General features: G+C 33.3%; 1 protein-coding gene across 1 annotated transcript; it reads right to left on the reverse strand.

Annotated features, from left to right (window-relative positions):
* Window positions 1-579: 579 nt before the first annotated feature.
* On the reverse strand, window positions 580-3,647 carry LOC125195302 (protein FAR1-RELATED SEQUENCE 5-like). Its single transcript, XM_048093474.1, has 4 exons — window positions 3,270-3,647; window positions 2,393-3,125; window positions 1,685-2,117; window positions 580-1,563 (listed from the first exon to the last, which is right to left on the reverse strand). The coding sequence occupies exons 1-4, from the start codon at window positions 3,508-3,510 to the stop codon at window positions 580-582; spliced, it is 2,391 nt and encodes a 796-aa protein (XP_047949431.1). The 5' UTR covers window positions 3,511-3,647.
* Window positions 3,648-17,557: the final 13,910 nt, after the last annotated feature.

The following is a 17,557-nucleotide window of genomic DNA, read 5'->3' on the forward strand; positions in this document are numbered from 1 at the left end:
AACTAAATTGATTAACTTTAGAAATTAATCAAAGACAAGAATCACATTAATCCAAAATAGCAATAATATATCATACTAGATGAAAAACTATTCATCTTAACACTAGATAAGTTCATACACGTAAACCATAAAAACTGAATAGGCTAAATAACTCTTTTATTATTAGCTAAAATTAATCAAAACATGGATATGTTGGCCGAGTGCAGTTCTTAGATTATTATAAGATAAACGTTTACAATACGTAATGAATCAATAAATTTACAACCAGTAATTGTTCTACTGAGGGGTGCATAAACATGGTTATCCGATGAATTAAATTTACTGCAAGATGATCACAATATTTTATGTGACAAAATAAGACTTCAAGAAACAAAATTACATAAAGAGAACGTTATGTCCGACAAAATATTCATTGTGACGTTAGATAAGTTCATCCTCAAATCATGAAAACATAGCAAAAAAAAAAAAATCATCATTGCTTAAATCATATTCATCTAATGTCAAAAGGGATTCACATAATTTTAATATAAAAAAGTTGAAAAACTGAGTCATTACATCAAGACACAGAGACTTAAGGAACTACTTTTTATTCTGCTTCTCCTTAATCTTTTTACAATTTCTTGCATCATGATTACCAACCTCACCGCATTCGGCACATTTACGACCAGGCTTCGCCTTCAGCTTCATAGCTTGCTCAAGGTGTGTAAGAGGCCGTCTTCCTGAACCCTTGGTTTTGACAACGTCAGGAGGATGGACATCTATTTCGCTAGGGGCTTGAGACCCATAGAAATTCTCAATCATTTGCCTCTTATCACTGATAGACAATACAAGTCCTTCGCCCAATATCGCTTTCTTCCCTTCAGCAATAATTTGTCTAAATGCACGAATTTGGTCAATGTTTCCCTTAATAGTTTGTGAAACCTCAAAATAATCACCATGCATATCCCTCCATTCCTGAGCTGCCTCATCGACAATGAGAGCAGTTTCAATATCGTCAACAAAACCACAATGTACAGGCTTGACAAAATTAGACTTCAACCAACGTCCTCCATGTAAGTGATCGGGAACCAACTTCAATTTTTTGTTTCGTAAGAACCAAAAAATGTGGCTGCATACGAGTCCAAGTCTCTGTAATAGTTTACACCCACATGCATATGAATCGCTAGAGACGGAATAAGACACGGACCAGTCCTTAGAGAACTTGTCATTGATCACATATATTTCAGTGTCATCCTCGATTGAAGTCTTTACCATGGTGCAAATATCAATTGCTTCCTCAATCTCTTCCTGAATTGCCTTAAACCCACCGTCACTATAGATTGTTGACGCATGTCTCTCAAGTGGAGAATTTGTTTTCAACATTGGGGTAGTGTTGGAGTCATGATATTCAAACCTGTTGCTATTGCTGCGTTGGGAAGCCAATGCATTGTTGTAATTCATAAGAAACTCGACTAGATTACAGCGAGACTTGGTGTACCTCTTGAAGAAACTGTTCTGAGACTCGGATACAGAGGTGGTCTTAATCAATGAACTCATTGGAAAATCCCTGAAGTATGCTGGAACCTGTATAATCATCGCATATGTAAATAGATTCATTCTTACCTCAAAATAGTCCATACTTAAGCAAAATTTGTACAGCATAGTATTACGAGGAAATAAAAACAGTTTTATGCTGTTGACATACCCAAAATTTTCGATTGGCAAACATTGTCGAAAACCACTCGTTATTTGTAAGACCGTATTTTTCCATAATTTTGTGCCAGGTTTCTTCGAACTCTTCAGGCTCTATCAACTCAGACCACACACATTTATTTAACTCCTTCTTCAAATCCTCATTGTGGAATTGATTCTTGGGCAATTTTTCAACGACCTTAAACATGATGTGCCACATGCACCATCGATGTCTTGTATCAACTAGAACACTATCGACAGCCACCTTCATTCCCAAATCCTGATCAGTAATGATCAATTTGGGAGCAGCGCCCATGCATTTAATGAACCTTTCGAACAACCATTCGAATGAAGGAGCATTCTCTTTCGATAACAATCCAACACCAAATGTAACGGGTCTGCCACGATTGTCTTTGCCCGTGAATGGTGCAAAAATCATACAATACCTACATTCCATCACATATGGATGAAATCAGTTCACAATGACATCAACAAAAACTACTTAAAAAAATAATAAGGTACACCACAAAAAAGCTTCTAAATATGTTTCAACACACATATCATAGTGGACAGAAGTAATTATGTTAAATCACCTGGAATATAAACAATTCATCATTTAACAAAAACACACACAATAAGGATGACACGATGTTTAATGCATATTGACATAAATAAGCAAAAAGATGGAGCAATCTAAAAAGTGACTACTTATTGGTAGTACCTATTTGTTGAGTAGGTTGTGTCGAAAGACACAATGTCACCATACAAATGGTAATTGTGCTTGGCAATAGGATCACACCAGAACAGACGTGTAAGCCTGCCCTTAGAGTTTACCTCAAAGTCGTAGGAGAACGACGAACATATCTCCTTCTTCCGCTTCATATCATTCAATACCATTTGCACATCAGCACCATCCACATATGCTCTTAGATCACGCCTATAGTTGCGAACCTCGACAATGGTGCATCCGACGTAATCCAAACCACCTAAGACCTCGCTAAGCAGACTAAAAGTCAGCGTGGGACCGATATTTGCACTTGCGCAATCTGCTATGAATTTCTGATGAACTAGGTCGATATTGCGATTGAGCCTCATAAATCGCTTATGACGTAATTGAACCATATCGTGATTATGTCTCTCTTCAAACTGTTTAACAACATAACCAGTACCCTTACAAAACTTAAAAGCAACTTTAGCCTTACAAAGACACTTTCTAGAGGAACGTCTACGTTTAGCCTCAGGCTGTTTATGGTTCACTCGCTTCTCACCTTCTCTACTACACACAACGTATAGCCATGTAACCAGATCTCCAACCCTTTTAGATCCATGTTTACGGGTGTCAAACCCTACGTTCTGTGCATATTTATTGTAGAAGACAATAGCATCATCCAGGGTATGAAAAACCTGGCCAATGTGTGGCTTCATTTGGGAAGGACATTCAGGGATGTATGACACTGGGATAAAAAAAAAGTACAGTCAGTATGCAATTTATTTCATCCGGTTTGAAATATATTTCATACCTACGATCAAAATAATACATCAAGATATTCTATGCGAGAAATATTCACTGCGATAAAAAGGAGAAATATTCCAACTACCTGGCTCTAATTCGTCATCCTCGGATGATTCGGAGTCAGAATCAAAAAGTGAGCTGCCAACCGGAGATTGTAACTCGTCGAATATTGACCCATGATTGTCGTCAATATTTTCTGTGGAAGTAGTTCCACGTATGTTTGCTGCTTCGGGAGAAAATTCAGTTGAGTGAAAAGGGTTGCTCGAATCGTCCATTGATGTACTGGTAAAGGCCGTTCCAGGCGTAAAGCTGTTTGAACAATCCATACAACCAAATAACACGAAGAAGTAGATAGACGATAGTTGAAGATTACAAATGAATGGAATTGGATATTTAGTTATTATAGAGAGATTGAACTGTGCAAAGCAACTGATATATTGGCAGATTAAATGGCAAATGAAGAGTAGATTAGAATCGTGTGAATATCATTGCCATATTAATGTGTCTGAATATTTTTGCAGATTGAATTGCAAATGAAGAGTGCATTAGAATCATGTGAAAATCATTTCCATATTTACGTGTCTGAAATCAAGGAAATAAAAATAACAGCCAAAGTTACAATTACAAAAACAGCCCCCCACACGTTACTTGCATATATTATAATACATGTAGACAATATTTAATCATATTTGAGAGAATTAATTATGACCATAGGATTATAAAATGGGTGGACAAGATTTGTTCTCTAGTTCGGTCATTAAAATTGGTTCGACATTGAATATAATCCTATATATATATATATGAGTGCGTTAAAATGACAACACTTTTAAAATGACACTGTGACACCATGCTAGACTGCAATATTATATATGCTAGACTGCAATAGTATAAACGCTAGACAGCAATCTACAACAATCTATAGATTGCAGTCTAGCGTATTGGATATTGCAGGCCGCGTCATCTTGCAGTCTAGAGTGTTGGATATTGTAGTCTAAAGTATTGGATGTTGCAGTCCGCGTAAATTTATCCTTGCGAATTTTTTATGATTGCCACATGGTAACTGATTATCGTCCACGTATATTAAATGATTGGCTAAGAATAATGATATGGTGTTATTTTAAGATGAGTTGTCATTTTAACAGATCCCCACATATATATATATATATATATATATATATATATTAAGATGGGTTGTCATTTTAACAAATCCCTATATATATATATGTATATATATATAGGGGTGCACTATGGTGCCACCATAGATAGGATAACACCATACCACCAATATAGTCCGTTAGATCTCATCTATGGACGGCTAGGATTAAGTTTCGTGAAAAAACACGGGTTTGCAGTCTACTGTATTAGATATTGCAGTCTACTCGTATTAGATATTGCAATCGTGGTAAACTGCAATATTGTTGTGGTAAGACTGCAATATTCAATGAACAACACTGCAATCTGGTAACGTAAAATTAGAAATTTCCTATTTTACCCCTCCGTGTTTTTACACGTGGCAGCATGACAAGCACACGATTTTCAGATCCAATGGCCTAAAATGGTGGTATGGTGTTACAATAAAGAGGGTTGTCATCTTAGTACATCCCTATATATATATATATATATATAGGGGAGTGTTATATTGTTAACTCAATGTTTAATTGCTAACTACAACTCAATAATAGCCATTAGATATTCAAATTAAAGGCCTAGATCATCAATCACGAAATGTCAATACGATCAACAAAAAACGTCAATAAGGTCATAGGATTAATTCCAAAAAATATCAATAGGGGTATTAATGTCAAGTTAGTTATAACTAACTTTTAAAAGAAATCTCAAAACTTTAAATTCATATAACATATATCAAATTAAAGATAATTTTATAAGGATTCCAACGATATACTACATGCATATGTTCCGACGTCAAAATTTGAAAAAAAAATCTAGAATTTTCGTATTTTTCGTACACAGGCTAATGTCAATACAGCTAAGATAATATGTCAATATAAAGCATATACAATGTCAATCCTAAATTTGTGTTGACATTCTCAAAGCATTGTGTTGATATTTTCGAAACACTATATTGACATTTTCATCCAAAACCCTAATTTGGCGTTTTTTTTTAATTTTTTTTGATTTAATTAATAAAAATGAAAATTACACGTGGCAAATTGTAGACCACACGTTTTTTAAAATTATGTGGCCTTAAATTAGTTGTAGTTAGCAATTAAATGATGAGTTAGCAATTGATCACTCCCCTATATATATATATATATATATATATATATATATATATATATATAGGGATGTGATCATATCATAACCCATATTTATGGTGATAACCTAATAACCCTCATTTTATGGACGAAAAATATCATTTTATGGAACAGAATATCATTTTATGGAATAAAAGTATCATTTTATGCATGTTGAAAAAATATCATTTTATCGTGTATAAATATCATTTTTAGTAAAAATGATACTTTTGACCCATAAAATGATAGGGTTATTAGGTTATCACATAAATATGAGTTATGATATGATCGCACCCCTATGACGATATGACCATATATATATATGGTCATATTCTAATGCTTATAGCATCCTAATCCTTTTCAAGACAAAATCTTCAACCTTAGATTTTAAAATGAGTGGATGAGATTAAATCTTACGAATCTCAATAAATAGTAGACAAAATATCAACAAAAGGGTAATATCGTCATTATATTATCATATGATAATTTTCGTGAATGTTTTTTTATATCAATATAGTGTATTACAAATATCAACAATATGACATAAGAATATCATTACTAGTACAAGAAAATATCAACACATATTTATTGAGATTTTTACATGGTTTTATTGAGATTTTTTTATGTATTTGTTGATAAAAATCTGGTTATCAACATTTACGAAAACTAAAATAAAAAATATTAAATTTCACCATCCGAACGTCGTCGGAACATATGCAATTAAGATCTCGTTGGAATCCTTATAAAATTATCTTTAATTTGATATAAATTTTAGAAAAAAATAATTTAAATCGAGAGAGTTACGTAAATTTAAAGTTTTAAGATGATTTTAATGAGAGAGAATTGACATTAATACCCTCTAATTTTATTTATTAATTTTCTTAATTAAAAATATAATCCATGTGGCATTATTTCAACCACTAAATCTTCTAATTTAATGGCTAAGATTTAGTCTTAGTTTGGGATTGCTAATTAGTTAGCAAATGATCAGTCCCCTATATATATATATATATAGAGAGAGAGAGAGAGAGAGAGAGTTGTGATCAATGTCGAACCAATTTTAAAGACCGAACTAGAGACCAAATCTGGGCCATTAGATCTAGTTTTTTTGATGAGATGTGCTGCTGTGAAAATTTTTTCGGCTTCATTACAAGCCCATTTTACTTCATTGTATAGGTTTATTACTTCATTCCGTACGTAATACCTTGAAACTACAACATGTTTTTACTTGCTTCAAGTAGGTTTTGAAATGATTCAACATATGCTTCATTCAAATTCATTGACGTGGGTTTTTGCTTGATTAACATTTAAAAATGCAATTTATTCAAGTGAGTTTATTACTTCATTCAAAAACATTATTACTTCATTGGATAAGATTTTTACTTCATTCCAGTAGGACTTCAAATGCTTCTACACATACTTCATTCCAATAATTTATTACATTATTCCATGTGATTATTAAACCATATTAGCGCTATGGCGGTGGTGATAGATATTGTAGAGAGAAAGAACGGCACGCGACGGCGAAACCACATTTACGTACTGGAATGAAGTAAAAACCTACTGGAATGAAGTAAAAACCTACTAGAATGAAGTAAAAACCTACTAGAATGAAGTAATATATTCTGGAACGAAGTTAAATCTTCGTAGCATGTTAGTATGACTTATTTACCTTCGGATGAATTAAAATAGGCTCGTGATGAAGGCGAAAATAATTTATAAATTTATGTATCATATCCATAAAAAACTAGATCTAAAAGCCCCCTAATTTGATAGGGTTCGGTGGTTCGGTCTTTAAGAGTGGATTTGTGGATAATGTGACTCTAGGGTGCGTTAAAATGACAACACTCTTAAAATGACAATGTGACACCACGCTAGACTGCAATATTATATATGCTAGACTGCAATAGCATAAACGCTATAGATTGCAGTCTAGCGTATTGGATATTGCAGCTCGGGAAAAGTTGCAGCCTAGTGTATTGGATATTGCAGTCCGTGAAAAATTACCCTTGAGCAATTTTTATGATTGCCACATGGCAGCTTATTATTCGTCCACATGTACAAATGATTGGCTAGGAATGGTGGTATGGTGTTACTTTAAGAGGTGTTGTCATTTTAACACAATCCTATATATATATATATATATATATATATAGGAATGGGGTCATATTCTAATGCTTATAGCAACCTAATCTAAAATCAAGACCAAATCTCCACCCTTAGATTTTAAAATGAGTGGATTAGATTAAATCTTACGAATCTCAATAAATAGTAGACAAAATATCAACGAAAGGGTAATATCGTCATAATGTTATCATATGATAATTTTCATAAATGATTTTTATATCAATATAGTGTATTACAAATATCAACAATATGACATAAGAATATCAACACTAGTACAAGAAAATATCAACACATATTTATTGAGATTTTTACATGGTTTTATTGAGATTTTTTGATGTATTTGTTGATAAAAATCTGGTTATCAACATTTACGAAAACTAAAATAAAAAATATCAAATTTCATCATCTGAATGTCGTCGGAACATATGCAATTGAGATCTCGTTGGAATCCATATAAATTATCTTTAATTTGATATATTTTTTGCGAAAAAATAATTTAAATCAAGAGAGTTACGTAAATTTAAAGTTTTAAGATGATTTTAATGAGAGGGAATTGACATTAATACCCTCTAATTTTATTTATTAATTTTCTTAATTAAAAATATAATCCATGTGGCATTATTTCAACCACTAGATCTTCTAATCTAATGGCTAAGATTTAGTCTTAGTTTGGAATTGCTAATTAGTTAGCAATTGATCACTCCCCTATAGGAATGTATTCACATCCTTTTTCCATCTTTTGTTCTTTTTTCTTCTCAATCTCCACCATCCATATTCAAGATCTGATGGCAAAAAATAATGCCACTTGTATTTAATTAAATTACATTAAAAATTCGAAAAGACCAATTTTGGTATTCTTAAATGAGTTGGTTATGGTAACTTCCTTGATTATCTCTATCAAATATCACGTTACAATCTTTCTTCTCTACGGTTTTTGTTTCACAATATCACTCTACAATATTTCTACTCTCCCTAAACTTCATCCTTTTTTCTTCGTTGAAGACAATCGTCATTGAAGTCATTCTCCCTAAACTTTCGGCTCATTATTTTTTATCGTAATTGTCAATAATTTCGAGCACCCGTTCATTGATTTCGATTTCTTCAACAATGGACGAAGATTTTTTAGTATGTTTTTATTTCGTATTCCTTCATAATTTTATTTCTTCTCTCATATAACTGACTCGATTTTCTACGTTGAACACGTCTGGTGGTGTAGTTTCTCGCCTAAACCCGAATTCTGGAAGTATTACTCAATCGGTTTCGTTTTTTCAACAATAAGAAAGTAATTTAATTAATTCGTTTATTGATTTACAGATTTTCGTGTTTTGTTTTCGTAAGTTATAGTTTGTAAATTTTCGACAAATAATGTACTATATTAAGTGTATAATGTAGATTGTATTAATGTACGATTATAGTTGTATAATGTATACGCCGTCTTTGCATAATGTATATTACAATGGGTTTAATGTGTGACAGAAGTTAAATCCATTCCCCAAAGGGTTTAGCAATCCATGGGGCTAAGGTATAGTACCGACTCACTAACAAAATCTTGACTACGGGAAGGGAGTTACATCCATTCCATAGGGTTTAGCAATCCATAGGGCCAGGGCATATTACTAACCCATACATCAAAATTCATTTTTGAATTATGTACGTGTTTCAGGGAATAAATGTTTAGGCTAAGTAGAACTAAATAATGTAAGCCAAGTGGCCTTTAATGTACATGTGTAATACTAATGATGTACTTGTGTAAGTATTTAATGTTTGGTGAGAGTTGAATTCACGCCCTTTGGGTTTAGCAATCCATGAGGCTAGGTTGTAGTACCCACTCACAAACGGAACCATCACAAATGGCAGAGAGCTTGAATAATTTTCCTTGGGTTTAGCAACTCATTAGGCTAGGTTATAGCACCACCACACGAATTAAATTTCATTTTTTTAATGCGTTTAAGATTTGGTACGGTAAATAATGTACCAATAGTATCTAATAATGTACATTCGGATAAATGAATAATGTACAAATTGGAGAGAATAATGTTAAAAAGAAATTGAATTCATGCCCTTTAGGTTTAGCAATCCATAGGGCTAGGTTGTAGTACCCACTCACAAATGGAACCATCACAAAGGGCAGAGAGTTTGAATCTTCCCCCTTGAGTTTAGCAACACATGGGGCTAGGTTATAGCACCACAACATGAATTAATTTTTTTTTTTAATGCGTTTAAGATTTGGTACGATAAATAATGTACCAATAGTATCTAATAATGTACATTCGGATCAGTGAATAATGTACATATTGAAGAGAATAATGTTGAAAGGAAATTAAATAATGTACAGATTGAACATAATAATGTTGAAAGGAAATTGAATTCAAACCATCCCAATTGCTTTACATCGTCATAAATCTAGACAAAATATCCTACAAATCTATTTCAAATCAGTTGGACACCTCCTGAACAAGAAAGACAAAAGCTCCAAAACCCAGTTCATGGACGGCTTCCTTCTGCTGTGGAGTTAGGTTTTTAAACAGTCCAGGAACTCGGTTGTGGTCCGTCGACAGTAGAGATGGTCGACTTTCTTCCCCCTCGGCTTACTTTTCTCTGCGTCTTCATGAGAGGTACTCGTCTCGGCCCTTTGCTAAGCCAATCTCCCGGAACTTAAAAAATCAATAATGTATTTAATTAATATTATACAATGCACACTGCTCGCTGTATAATGTACAAATGGAAGCAAATAATGCACATATGAATATAACATTCAATCAACAATCAATCGATTTTTTTTAAAACCACAAAACATAATGTATACCACTGTCTACAGTAATGTACAAATAGCAGCAAATAATGCACATATGAATACAAGTTTCACTCATTTTCAGGTATTTTATCACAACGTACAATAATGAACAACAAAGTGCTATATAATGTACAAAAACCAATAAATAATGCCCAAATTCAAGTGAACCAATCTATGTAACTTGACACAAACTCATCATATACACCACATTCTACTATAATGAACAACCACTCGATGCTTACAAATGGCAAAATGCAACAGAGTGTTATATAATGTACAAAAACCAACAAATAATGCACAAATTCAAGGGACACAATTCCAATAGCTTAACACACAAATTAATAAACAACTAGCTTGAATAAGGTATAACTTCTTGAAAACTACAAATGGAAAAGACATGAGATTGCTCACCTGCATTTTGGGTGTTTTGGGTATTAGATTGTCTGCCTCTTTTCATCATGGTTGTTCTGTCAGACAAACCAACAATCAATTAAAAATAACAATCTACAAAACCCACCATATCACAATTATAAAGCAGTAATTAACTACAAACTTCAACAATGGACAAAACCTTGACAAAAACGACGGCAATTTCATGATTTACGGAAAAATAAACAGACGATTTGTGAAAATCGTGAAAAATCAATCCAAGGTTTGTGAAAATCGGCGATTCAAAGTGTCCATTAACCAAAAATTGGAACTTTTAACACCTACCTTGTTGTCGACTGGAAATTGACGGCCGCGCGCGAAGGGATTGAGTCTTCAACTGCGAAACGGCGGCGGAACGTTGATTTAACGGCGAAAATCGAAGGTTGGGTTGATTTCTGGTGGCTTGGAGTAGCAGCTAGGGTTTGGAAATGGGGGGAAATAGGGGAGACGAAATTATATAGGTTTGTGTTAAAATGACAACACTTCTTAAAGCGACACCGTGACACCATATATACAACAATATTACAAACACTACAAAACAATCTATAGATTGTTGTATAGCGTGTTGGATATTGCTGGACAAGAAAAATTGTTGTATAAAGAGCAATAAATTGATGGCCGAGTTTTTTGAACTTTTTTATTTTTTTTGCCACGTGACAGCTTATTATTCGTCCACGTGTACAAATGATTGGCTAGAAATGGTAGTATAAACATATATACTAATATTATTAAAATAAAATTCGGTTTTTTTCCCAGTCGAACCGAACCGAATTGAAAAACCAAAATTTTCATAATTTTAAAACCGAACCGAATTTTAAATTTTCGATTTGGTTCAGTTCGGATATTCGGTTTTCGGTTTTTTTCTCACCCCTAGGAAAAATATTCCTTTGATTATGATTCTTTGGGATTATGATTTTTAAAATTGATGATGCCTTAGTATTTAGATTCTAAGAAATATGATTCCCAATTATATAATAACTGTGTTTGGAAATGTGTGAGGATTCTTATACTCCCTTCGTCTCATAAAAATATGTGCACTTTCCATTTTCGTCCGTCCCATAAAAATATGTTCATTCCATTTTTGGAATGTTATACTCTCTTTGTCCGCCATTAGGAGTCCCGGTCATTTTGCGCACTCGTTTTATGAAAATATAATAAATAGTTAAAGTGAGACTCCTAATGGCGGACGGAGGAAGTATTAATTTAATAATGTAGGTTCCACTATCCACTAACACCACTTTAAATACCATTCTCATCATCTCTCTTACTTTACCATACAATTCTTTCATTCTCTCTTACTCTACCAATTTTATCTTAATTCTCATGTCATATCCGTTACCCATATTTTTATGGACGGAAGGAATATTAAAAATTTTATGTAATCAAGCGTCCAAAAACAAACTCCTCGTTTAAATCATCCAAATCGAATTTTATCAATTTGACACATTGAATCCCGCAAACCACACCTTCACACCTCAATGGAAAAAAGCACACAAATATATCTTGACAGAGTCATAGATTTTGAATGAGCGATTCCTCATTAATAATCGTCACGGAAGCCCCAATGCCAATTATGACCTATGTGAATTAGAAATTTTCCTCTTTTTACAAATATGTATCGGTTTCAAAAGCAAATTGAAAACGAACAACGATTTACATAAATATCATAATAGTATGTAGAATACAGATTCGTTGAAAATTGCAGAGATGAAACTGGAGAAAGAAAATAAAAGAGAACGAGGAGAAGAAAAAGAGAACACAAGAGAAGAGAACAGCGTATGTTTTTAAAATCCTAGATTGGAGAAAAAAATACCTGGGTTGAAATAGGGAAAAAGAATCCTAAAATTATAACTTTCCTTGTGTTTAGGAATTAGATTCCTTTTCTTATTTTCATATAATTTCACCCAACAAGATAATTTAATAATTAAAAATCAGATTACTTTCCACTTTTTAATCAAACACTGGAATTTAATATTTGGGAATCAGATTATCATCCCAAGACACGATCTATGTGATAAGGGTTTAACCCCTTATCAAGATGGACGGTAGAAGAAAGTCACGAGGAAGCTTATGCCTCGACGAACAATCGACAGAGATGTGATATAGAAAAATAAAGATGAAAGAAAAACTATTATTTCATTTATTGATTCCCAAATATAACAATAGTACTATTTATAATATTAATCTATATCTATATTAATATAAAAAGCGAGTTTTGGATATAATCTTGAATATTTATAAGTTTTGAATACTATTGCAATTACTCAAAATCTATAACTATATAATAAGTGTAATAATTTGACTATCTAAATATTCTAAGCGTTTTTTATCAAACGGTTGGCTAATTTAACTAGATATTGAGGCCATGCTAATTAATTAATACTAATTAATTATGAGAGTGAATGCTACTGCACCATAGCTAATTAATTATGAATTAATTGTGAGAAAGTATACTAATTATGTATTAATATTTGTGTGTGATCGACGGTTTCATTGTTGTGGAAATTATATGTCAATAATTATAGTATACTCCTATGTTTCATATAAACATACATATATTATTGTAAACGAATTCATGTGATTAATGATTTCTTAATGTGATCAAATTGATTCCAAAATGATTAATTAATATACAATTGATTATTATAATTTTATCCTAAATGACGAATGTGAAAGGTTTTTATAGAGTCTTATGGTTATTTTTTTTCCTATAAATATGACATTTGGAGGCTTACTTTCCACACATACCTACTTATCTTATATAGTAAAACCAAGCTTGATATTTTTGTTCTTACTAGGAAGAAAGGTTGACACCATGGAACCATTCCATACCTTGCTCAATATTGGAGTTTCCTCAATTTATTCGGTTATAAAAAATCATTGCATTCATATATATAAAGCTACCATTCATGGAGCCAAAACCAATATCATCGTTTAGAGTGTATTTTTCATGATCGTGCAATATGTTGCTAGCGGTATTGTTTTGTGCATCGTTTTAAATTTATATGCAAATTATATGAAATCATTAATTACAAACTTTTTTTCTTAGGGCATTAGAATTCGAATAACTTTGCCGCGAATTTTACATGAAAGGTTCAGAGCAATACTCAAGGAAAGGAGGTGTTTTCATATAATTCCTGGATTATTATTTGTTGTATTTTCAATGCGGTTAGGTGTTTCGTTTTTTTTTTTTTATAAATTTGTTAAATTTATTACTATTATTTTGTATAAGATTAAATACATATTTGTTTATATTAATTTCTTTATAGCAGGTGGGTATTGCTAAATTTTTTAAAATTTAGACAAATCTATAAATTAATGACTTGCACGAGTGGTACACTAGTACCAATATAATGAACAAGAAAACCAATATATGAAAAAGATATGCTAATTCCTAATTTATCTAACTAAATAATGAAACTAAATAATAAAATATCGAACATATCAATTCCTCAACAGTTGAAATCCACCTTGCCCTCAAGGTGGAAACCACGAAACAACGAAAATAGTCGATGATAGCAAGCGCTTTGAAATTTCCCCTCCTGGATCAAATGTGATTACCAACAAGGATTCTAGAATTCGTTCCAACCTCCTCTCTGGATGCCTCTTCAACTTCCTAACAATGCATTTTTCACCCATCATTTGCTCATTCGTCTTCCTAACTACTTTTTCTTTTGCAATCTGCTCCTCCAGTTCATCCATTTCGCGTCTAGTAGCTTGTTGCTCCCTCACCAACACTTTGAAAACACTTTGATCTAAGAGCGTGCGTGATCCAAGTCCCTTTTTTAGTGCCGTACTTTCATGATTATCATCTAATAGAGATGATTTTGATTCTTCAATCTCATCAAGAACACTATCCATCTCGTTCAAGGAATCATTTTTTTCCATTTTTTGATGAGCAGTCGTTTCTTGATCAAGGCTGGAAGAATGGCTGTTGGGAATCAATTCGATTTCATAACAAAATTCTTCATCTACCATCTTCCCTCCATCCCTTAAATCCTCTTCCTCTTCTTCTTTTTCACCACAAACACCTCTCCAATGATTTCAGAGCTAATGATCTGATAAGGTTCCCAACAACGCATCGGCCGTGGTGACGGTGGATAATGGGCCAGCCGGTGATCATACGGCGAGTGTTGGGGCGGTGGATACCAGCAGAAGTTTGGGCAAGAATGATGGGGCTGCAGCTGATCATACGCCGAGTGCCTGTGGAAAGTAGACAACGGTTCTTGATGATTGCGATTTCCGGGCGGATCCCAGCACGTAGGTGGGCGTGGCTACAGAGAGTCATACGGCACGATGTGGCGGATCCCAACATAAATTAGGGTGGTAGCGCGGGGGGGGGTCAGGTTCTGGGCGCAACGGGGGGAGCGTGGCTACTGCCCTGCGCTCATGCTCAACCAATCGGGTCTCGAATTGGGCGAGCCAAGCGAGAATATATTCCAACGTTGCGGCTGTTGAATTCAGTTGCAAGCCTTCGGATGCTTGCGATATCTCCGGGGTGTGTGTCGCTATCGTGGTGCTCTGGTCTCCCTATTCCGAGATAGACTTTGGCCATGAACGAAGATGAGAGGATGAGAACAAGGTGAAAGCACCAGTTCTCCCTAAACCCCTTATCAAGACGAACGGTAGAAGAAAGTCGCGAGGAAGCTTATGCCTCGACGAACAATCGGCAGAGATGGGATAGAAAAATAAAGATAAAAGACAAACTATATTATTTCATTGATTGATTACCAAAGCAGGAGCGGATCCAGAATTATTGATATGAGGGTACGAAAATAATTACAACGACATAGAGCTTCAATATTCGAATAAGCCATTTTGTTCTCTTTGTCATTTTTCTGAATTAGAATCTTTATCTTTATTTTGTTTTCATTAAACCTTTCGTCGTAAATAAAAATAAATTATTTTTCTACTGTTATTACTTGGATGATTTCTACTGCTATTTAAAAAGAAGGTTCTTTATATTATGAATAATTTAGTTTATGTTATCTTGGTTTTGTTTTAAATGAATGTTCTTAAATTTATGTATTCTGGGAAATTTACTTCAACTTTTGCAGTGTGTTATCTTTTAAAAAAAATAATTTTTAAGTGCCGATCAGTTTACTTCAAAAATAAAATATTCTTAAACAATTAATTCAAATTGAATTCATCCATTATAGACGATAGATTCTGTAATCAGATCATAATTTATTTTTTCTTCATATTTTGTTTAAAAAGTATGAAATCATATAAACTTTACTGTTTATTAAATAAGAGCTACATAAATATCTGTTAAAAACAAAGTAATGAAACAAAATACTATAAAGAAATAAAAAAAATTAAAGAAGTTACATTTATCAATAATTTAGCTATATGAATACTTATCAATATAAAAAAAGAAAAAAATGAATTGAAAAGGATAATTGGGTATGAATGAAATATCGTGATGGGCCAATGAAATTAACAAAAGTTAAAACACATAATATAAAAATTGTTATGACAAGGGATCAACCAGCAGGACTTTGGCTGAGGCAAATAAGTTGTTATGACAAGGGATCAACCAGCAGGACTGTGGCTGAGGCAAAGAAGCTTTCTACCGCTAGACTACTGATGCCAAATGTAATTTCGTCCACTAATATTATATTAGACCGCAATATTTTTGTGCATCTACTATTACCCCAAATATAACAATAGCCCTATTTATAATATGATACTAACTTGATGAACAAATAAACCAATATATGAAAAAGATATGCAAATCCCTAATTTATCTAACTAAATAATGCAACTAAATAATCAAATACTGAATGTATCAACTCCTCAACGATCGTTCGGATGCAACGATGACTGCCAATTCTAGTCTCCCTGTTGGAGGTAAGGGGTGAATAGACCGCTGAACTAGAGTGCGGACACCATTCGGCAGTCCCGGATCGTGTGGATACAACTCCTACGATTGTTGGATGGGCAGTTGCTGCCACTCCATGTAATTGTGTTGTCGTGGCTGTTGAACGAACGAATCGAAGCTTGCATAGGGCTGTTGTCCATATGCTTCAGTTGGCGGGTTTTGTTCGTCAATCACGTCCAACCTCTTGTTTAATCTGTTGCAGGCGACCATTATCCGGTCACATAGGGAAGACACAATGATATCCTCGTTGGAACTCATGGATGGAGGATGGGGTCGCGATGAAAGCACTAATTGTAAAGGGTAAACCCCTCAACAAGAACGTAGTACACAGAAAGGAAGTCGCGGAAGCAAAGTTCGTCGATCAACCGAGAATTGATATTGAAATAAAGTGAAGAAAAACGTAAAAGGAAAAATAGATAATTGATATCCTTGAATAATCAAAGGAATAACAATGTCTCCTATTTATAATTTTAAACACCCTAACTAAAGGAAAAAAAAAATCTTAAATAACTAACTAAATAATAGAGATATGAGGATATTCATATAAATATGCTCGTATTACCATGTCAAACAAACATGACCGTAGTACAATTTTTATCTATTTCTAAAGTCCAGATATTCCTTCCCAAAAGTAACCTTATTAAAAATACTTTATCAGTTACACTAACATATGATATTTGATAGCAGTATTTTCTTGAATGGGTTGCCTTTTAATACCACCAAGCTGAGCCACCCAAAACACATTCTCTAAATATCAAAGAAAATTTATAAACGATTTCCTTAAAAGGAACACAAGATACAAACTTTATCAAAATCATCACACAAACAATGTCTTTTCCATTTGAACAGATTCCACCGTACCACCAACTCTTTAATGTATAGCC

This window comes from Salvia hispanica, chromosome 1, assembly GCF_023119035.1.
Source record: "Salvia hispanica cultivar TCC Black 2014 chromosome 1, UniMelb_Shisp_WGS_1.0, whole genome shotgun sequence".
Lineage (NCBI taxonomy): Eukaryota > Viridiplantae > Streptophyta > Magnoliopsida > Lamiales > Lamiaceae > Salvia > Salvia hispanica.